The following is an 8452-nucleotide window of genomic DNA, read 5'->3' on the forward strand; positions in this document are numbered from 1 at the left end:
AAGCTAGGCAGGATATCACGCTGCAAATTAAATGGTTATATATGGCAATGAGGCTGCTAGATGCACTAAGATACATATTAGGTATAACGTTCTGATATCCTGCAAACCCGCTGGTCCTACAGGTGCCAGATATCACAACTTTTACTGTATTTTTAATGAGATATGATAATACGTTTTTATGTTCTAGATGTGTGGTCCTTTTTAATATGATAACAATTGTCAGTGAGAAGTTGACAATAAAAAATAATTAAAAAATAGAAACATTTGAACTATCGATAATAATGAGCAGTCATTTATTTAGAAACATCTTCAGATAGACGTTCCATACAGTGTTCAGTGTGCAGGCAATACTAATATAAAGTATGATTTTATAAAGCCATTTAAAGTGTATGCTGTAGGGGACATGTATCTGAAAATGTGATTTCTGAACTCCAGCCAATTCCAGTTGACAAGTGAACGACTTGGAAAACTAAACTGGCATCACTGACATAACTACAAGAATCTATGCAACAGGGACTTAAGATTGCCTGGAGTGTTACACTGTGTTATCTGGTAGACATCACCATGTTTTAGAGGAACAAGCTGCGTCTGTCTTCAGGGTGGATGAGTTAGCTGGAACAGAAAAAAGTGGTACATTGATAAGCAAGACCTGGAGCAGCATCACAACACACATTTTTCAACGCTCAGCTTACCATTACATCCCGAGGATAAAGACAGCAGGTTCATTCAAAACACTGGTAAAATTCCACCAGATAGCACAGCGCCACATCCCAGAAGACAGTACAAGTCACCCATCTGAGAACCTGAAATCTCACTAAACAAAAATAGTCCTAATTCCCCATTCTCTGAAGGCATGAAACCAAGACTGGCCCAGAAGTTCCCTTTACTGTTGTGATCTGTACTAGTAATTTCTTCCATGAACGAGCAGGACATGAATTGTGAACATCCTCCAGTTTCTGAAAACTCTTTTTGTTTCAGAGCAAGTTCCTATATTCTGAAGATCTTTCTTCATGTCCTTACCACTCCCCACCCCTCAGCGGGTTCACATTCTGAACAAATGGTTCTTGCAGTCATGCACCACTTAAACCAATCACCTGTCTGATTTCACATGATCCAGACTGATGCATACTTAAGCAAAGACAGTAGGTACAGTGAGCACTGAACTTCTGTTGCAGACTCTGGATCATTGGCTTTCTGTATTGATTTTTATTTATGGTGTTTGCAGTGTATGTATATGTGGATGCCTCAGATAACAATGAGAATTTTCCAGAAGAGGTACGGTCCAAGTATGTTATTACTAGAGAGCTAGGTGCTGGAGCATGTGGAAAAGTGTATCTTGTATTTGAGAAGGTAAGCACACAAATATAGAAGTAGCTTTGTGTCTGGCATAGAAAAGGTACTGCACACAGACAAGGTGCAAAGCGAGCAGTACAGGGCTTGCGAATTCTGAATGGGGCAGTTTTAAATTTCACTGAACTGAAACAACCTTTCAGTATGCAGAGGCTCATAATCTATTCAAAACCATTTCCGTTTTACAGAATTTAACAAGAAGTCTCTTTGGTTTTATTGTCATTCCATTAAAATGTGCATTTCTCATTTCAGAATGTCAGAAAATGTATATAAAATGCTTCACAGAAATGTGGAAAATACTAACTAAATGTTACATTTGAAGGCTGATTGATGCATATCTTAGAATCTTATGGTAATGGTAGCAACACTCCTTCCTTTCTCAGGTTTCTGCTAAAATAAACGGTTGAAATAATTAAGTTTATATGTTCCAGCATCTTCTTTTTCTCTTTGGCACTACAGCCCCAATTTGGGCCTTGGACTAAATTTTTTTTAATTCACTTAGTGGGAGGTGGAATCCAACTGGGTCTACTCGTCATGACAGTCACCGATTGGCCTATTGTAGCCTGCCCCGGGTGATTATGATGATAGAGAATTTGGTGGAATGAAGATTGGCAGGGGAAACTGAAGTACTTGGAGAAAACCTGCCCCTGTGCCACTTTGTCCACCACAAATCTCACTTGACCAGACCCGGGATCGAACCCAGGCTGCCATGGTGGGATGCCAGCTATTAACCACTTGAGCTATGGCTCGGCCTGGGCCTTGGACTACCTCCATGAAACTCCATTTCACTTCGGTTTACCAGATCTTAGAAATTCGGTAGGACTCCTTGGGCGGGTGATCAGAAAAACACGTGCATGCATGCGTGCGCGCACACACACACACACACACACACAAACACTAAACATCCATCCCCTGAGTGGAATTCGAACCCATGATCCTGGTTTCCGAGCATCTTACAAACATGCATAACTTTTTTGTTCGCCAGTTTCTGTTATTTCCTACTGTGGCACCACATGGCAAACAGATCCTCTGTTCTTTTGTGTTGTCATGGGAATGACTGTTTAGTGACTTGCTACGTGGCAACTATTCGTTGTAATGGAAAATAGCCTCTGTTAACATTTGTTGCCAGAGAAACATGGATCACTGAGCCATTGTCTGGCAATGGACGTCTGCTCTGGCCCCACTTTTCTGCCTTCCAGCCATCATGCCACACTACTATATGAGAGGATTTCATACGATATGTTATTTTGCAGAAATCATGTGACCGATATGCTATGAAAGTTGTGCAGAAGAAATGTTTCGACAGCGCTGACAGACAGAACAGATGTAACTCAGACAAGACCATGAATGAGGTGAACATATTGAAAGCCCTCAAACACGTAAGTTAAACAAATATGTAGAGACATTCATTATTTCATCATAGTGTTATATTGATACTAATGAGGATGACATTTGCAGCCATGCATCATTCGAGTGGAACACATCGTGGACACACCTGATGCAATTTACATTGTTTTAGAGCTCATGGAGGGCGGTGAGCTATTCGATCGCATTCAGGATCGCAGACAACTGAAAGAGTCAGAGGCTAAACTAATTTTTTACCAGATTGCTCAAGCAGTCAAATACCTACATGATAATAAAATTACTCACAGAGATCTGAAGGTGAGTTAACTTGTGAAATACAATTTATAAGATTGTAAGAAAATAGCAAGTAATAAATGCAAGGATCAACATACGCTCTATAATGTATGAATGTAAACCAAAGAGTCAAATAGTCATGATTTATACAAGAGTGAATTTTAAAATTAAGTTTATATTGGGAATGAGGAAGCATGCAGAATTCTGTATGTGATACTGTGTAGTTCTGTAGGCAGGAATTGTCATTCCAGAGAAATGGGGAGAAGATGCAGCAGGCTGGTCACAAATCCTACTGTATTATGGTAAGGCATCCTGTTTGTGTCATGTGTATAATGGGGGCAGTCTACACAACAATATTCCTGAAAAACAAACATTTGTTTTATTTTGTTTTCCAGGAATATTGTTGTGTAGGCTGCCTCCACTATACAAATTATATATCCTATGTAGGTCATAGCAGCAAATTGTATCTATTATACTGACATACCAAGTGAGGAATAGTTGATTTGTAGGAATATTTGTCCTTGATGACAAATATTTATGAGCAGTTTTTCATTTTAGGTTAATTTATAGAGCTGAAAACTGTTAATCACAATGTGAACTCTTTAATGAAAATTTTATAGTAAATTGAGGAAAGACTGGAGAATTAGAAATATATTATTCATTTTCAATTTCATCATTACAGCAGGAATATTGGTGAAAGAGCGTAAGTTTCTAAAGTGCAAAATTTAGCTACTGAAATGTTAGCATGTCCTTACTTCTTGTACAGACGCCGGCTCTGGGGTCCACCCAACCACCTATCCAATTGGTACTGATGGCTCTTTCCCTGGGTCATGAAGCTGACCGCTCACCACCAGCTGGTGCCGAGGTCAAGAAAATGTGGATCTATATATCCACTCCACCATACGCTTTCATGGCATAGTGCTTAATTAGTTAAGCACAGGGATGACTTTACCTTACAGAAAGTTTCATATTCTTTTTTTCTAGCCTGAAAATATTCTGCTGTCAAGTGAGAAGCGAGAAACACTTATAAAAGTGTCTGACTTTGGCCTTTCGAAGTTTGTGAACTCACAAAGTATCATGAAGACTTTCTGTGGTACTCCGTTGTATGTTGCCCCAGAAGTGCTTGAAACCAAAGGGATGGGTTCCTATACTGCACAGGTTGACATCTGGAGTCTGGGCATCATTTTGTTCATTTGGTAGGTACAAATCAGGACTCAGAGGGGTGAGTCAGCAGACTTCAACCTTATTTGTTTGGAGCTACATTTGTACAGGTCACAGGAATCTGTTATTGACCAGTTTTCACCAGAATTTGGAAATATCAGATTGATTTGTGTTCATATAGAGGCTGACAACATATGCAGAAGCTGGTTGCTACTGGTCCCTGTAGTGGCTGGAAAGGAGGAACATCTTGGGTTGCAAGTGTTTATGTCGGAAGATGAATTTACCTTGTCATTGCCCATAGATTCCTTAAACCTGAGGATGTAGATTTGAAATTCACAAGATGTTCTTGACTCTTCAGTGGGAATGCCAAGACTGCATGCATAGCAGCAGTTACTGTTATGTCAGTAAGTCAGCATCCTGAGGCTGCGCCATAGCTCAAGCGGTTAGTCACTGGCTTCCCACCGCTGCAGCCCGGGTTCGATCCCGGGTCTGGTCAAGTGGGATTTGTGGTGGACAAAGTGGCACTGGGGCAGGTTTTCTCCAAGTACTTCGGTTTCCCCTGCCAATCTTCATTCCACCAGTTGCTCCACAATCACCCTCACCTGTCATCTGGGGCTGGTACAATAGGCCAGAAGTGGCCACAGTACAAGGGACTTAGTCCCACCCCACTAGCATTAAAAAAAATTAAGACAGCATTGCAGCTGAGATTTGAACCTGGCACCTATTGAGCCAGCTTCCTTGGTAGCAGCAACTGAAAGAGACTTTACTGTCCAGGTGTGGGCAGTGTTGCAGGCATTTCAGAGATACATGGCAGGTCTCTAAAGATGCGTGTGCCAGGGCCCCACACTTGAATCTGGCATAACAGGCTATGGAAATAACATTCGACAACAGATTAAATGTCTTGTGCAGTTTGTAAAACAAAATCATATTAGAAACGCAAGCAAGATCACAGCCAAAGCAACTTCATTATACAACAGTCAGGCCTCAGTACTGAAGACAGGGAACACCAGAATACTGGAAGCATTCCAGATAGGTTTCTGGATTTAGTCATGGTAAGTCAGACAACAGGAATGTATGAACACTGTCAGTGAAACTGAGGACTGTGAAAACAGTTGGCTACAGCATATATAGAGAATAAGCGAAAGTGCTCACTCTTTCATCAGGACATAGTTGTTTTCCTTGTCATTGTCATAGTTTACAAGCAGCTGAGATTTCATAAAGTATGAATAATCCTAAAATTAAAAAACCGAGTTTATTTATATAATTAAAAGGAAAGATTGGGAGTGAGGAATGAAATCATGTCCAAAAACTCTACCTCGGCCCTTGCACATCACTTTGACAGCCATGGCTACTGCACAAGTTGGCAAGAGTATGCAGTAAATTTCATGATTTCTTCCTGTGTTCTCTGTTAGTTCTGCATTACGAAACAAAACGGACAGAAATCTGCAGGACAGTTATGTTTGTATATAAGATGAAGACAAAGGGGTCACCAAAGCCGGCACTGTTGAGACGAGATCCTGCATGTCTGAAGAACAGAAGGCAGTGAAGTCTGTCTTGCATAATTCATGATTGGAGATAACAATGTAATGATGGTGATGATGTAAATGTTGAACTAATGTGGGATACATTCTCTTCAAGGTGTCAGTATTTATCCTAAATGTTGTTAATTTTCATCTCTGTAATAATGTGAATATGCTTTTGATTATACAGTTTGAGTGGCTACCCCCCGTTTTCAGCTGAATACCAGTCATTACCACTCAACGAACAGATCATGAGAGGAGCGTATTCATTTCAGAGGCGATACTGGCGTGGTGTGTCACCTGATGCCATCGATCTGATCAGAAAGATGCTGACAGTTGATCCAAAGAACAGAGTCACAGTTGATGAGGTTCTTTGTCACAGATGGTTAGAGGTAAAGTGGCAGTAAATTATGGGAACCTGAAATCGTAATCTTGCTGTTTATTGCCTCACTTTTTCTATGTGTTTCTTCTACTTTCTGTATTTGTAAGGAGTAATACCCCAGGTTTTAAATGGATGACAACACTTAATTGAATGATGTACTTATTTTAAACTGTAAAATTAAAAAAGTAAAGTTATCCCTGTACCAGGCCATGAAGGCCCATAGGGTTGTGAGACGTTGAGGGCCCCACATAATCTAGACAATCGGCTCAAAGATGGCAGTAAGATTGTCAGCCTTATGCGCTGGCCATGCTTTACTCCCCAGGAAAATTATTTAATTAATTCCTGGTACTCATTTATGTTAGAGGCTGAGTGAACCCCAGGGCCATAGTGCGGCTGGAAGGATAAGGTCAATTGAAAAAATCCAGTGACCTCATTGGGACTTGAACCCGCGACCTTCCGGCTTGTAGCATAGTCCTTCAACCAACTACACTACCGTATGCCCCCATTTTAAACTCTGCAAAATTGAAATTGAAATGGCTAAACATGAAATAGGCAGAGCCTTGCTTAAACAATGGTAGAATGATGGAAACTTGTATATTCCTTTTTGTCTTATACAGGATAAATGGCTGGAGGAGACATTTCAAGAGCTAATCAAGGAGGAGCAGATGGCCAGTCAGGGTGGAGTCCCTGTTGACGAACATTCTCCACCTCGAAAACAGCTCAGGCTAGATGGAGAAGACACACATACAGTCTGAAGTCTGAGCTGTGAAACCAAATACTGTTTACCGGTGCTCAACAGATCTGAAAGTAGTTGCAAAATATAATACCTCATCTGTAAAGTACAAGTTTAAGTTACATCATGTGAGAATGGAGGCCTTTATACTTAAGTTACTCTATATATACGTATACTTCACTAAACACTTCTCAGCACATTCATTGCCATTAAAATAGGATTCTCTCACTGTTGGAAATTGTATTAATTTTTCTGAATCTGTGTTTGAAGTACTTTCTCATGGTTTTTCTATACCCTTGTAGGCCACCACCATGTGTTGCCACTTTCTATAACGCATTTTAAACGGAACTCAGACCTGTGTATCAATACATAGCTGGCAGTGAGCATGCTAAGAAGTGTCATTGTATTACCAGCATGTACCTGGACTGTTAACGGTGTGCGGCACGTTCACGTTATGTTTGTGTTACTTTTTGGAATCAGTATTGAGCTAAAAGATGTGGAAGGTGTGTCATAGTAGTGAAGATTTAGACAAACACCGGTGCATTTAAGGCACTCCTACCATATACAGTTCCTGAAGCATTTGATTTTTAAATACTGCAATTTTTTAAAACTTTTCTTTTGATAGTTGATATTAGGTTAGAACAGGAAGTGCATTGCAGAGGAGATGTAAGCAAGAGACGCCCTACATCGTGTCCTCTCTTCCTGTATTTTGTTAAAGTTTATTGAGATGTATATTGGTATTGTAAGTGATGCCAGAGAAATTCTGTCATCGATGTAGTTGATGTGATCTGTTATAAATGGAAATGTAGACAAGTGATGTCCATCCTATCGTCTTTACATGCTGAATTTTCCCAAGAATTTTCTGCTTCACAGGCAGAAGAATACTGAAGGAAATCTTGGAAAACACTTAACTGACAATTGTAATGGCAAAATAATTCCACTGGCCTCAGTGCGCAGATTATTCTAAAATCTATATTCCTGTGAGTTGTTATAAAATTACACATCAGAGTCCAGAAATTCAACAGTTCTTAGAAGTACTATTTGAAGGATGATTGCATTGTGTTTTATTTTATATTTAAAACATTTTGAATGTCCTGAAATTCATAGTTTTGAATTAAAGACAATATAAAGGAATAAACTTCCCCATACTAATTGCTCAGCGTTTAATAGTTAGGAGAGTACAAAATATTGGGAGAGTGATAATGGGTTTCAAGCTGATAGTTTGCTGAGTCTGAGTACACAGGTAATAATTCTGTGGAAGAATCCAATACAGAATGGCTTCCCTTTGGTGAACTGCTACATTAAAAAGAGCTTGTTCTCTGTAGCAAGGGGTATAATTATTATGTAGCTTTTCACAGCTCTCTCATATCTGTTCTGTACTCTGTCGCTAATATGGTGGTTAACACCATGCATGTGATACGGTGATATGTAAAGAGAAATTTCATGAGAGTTCAGTGATTTATGTACTGGGTGTTTATTTAGTTTCATAATGCCTTGGCCATCATTACTATTGTTCCTGTAGCAGCACATTTTGCTTTCTGAATATTAATGACATATGCTTCTACACATGTCCTATGGTTAGTTGCATGTTACAGTTTTATGCACATTTCTTATATAAGCTTTCATATTATTTATGCATTTTTTTTCTAAGTAACCATCATGTATATG

General features: G+C 39.6%; 1 protein-coding gene across 1 annotated transcript in view; it reads left to right on the top strand.

Moving 5' to 3' along the window:
- Positions 1-8446, top strand: part of LOC111875276 (serine/threonine-protein kinase Chk2) — an 11988-nt gene extending 3542 nt beyond the window's left edge. Inside the window, exons 3-8 of the mRNA XM_023871385.2 lie at positions 1226-1350; positions 2604-2729; positions 2809-3012; positions 3973-4184; positions 5860-6061; positions 6669-8446. Of these exons, the coding sequence (XP_023727153.1) occupies positions 1226-1350; positions 2604-2729; positions 2809-3012; positions 3973-4184; positions 5860-6061; positions 6669-6806 (1007 nt within the window). The 3' untranslated portion in view covers positions 6807-8446. The remainder of the gene's footprint in view (positions 1-1225; positions 1351-2603; positions 2730-2808; positions 3013-3972; positions 4185-5859; positions 6062-6668) is intronic.
- The last annotated feature ends 6 nt before the right edge of the window (positions 8447-8452 follow it).

Source organism: Cryptotermes secundus, unplaced genomic scaffold (genome assembly GCF_002891405.2).
Source record: "Cryptotermes secundus unplaced genomic scaffold, Csec_1.0 scaffold526, whole genome shotgun sequence".
Lineage (NCBI taxonomy): Eukaryota > Metazoa > Arthropoda > Insecta > Blattodea > Kalotermitidae > Cryptotermes > Cryptotermes secundus.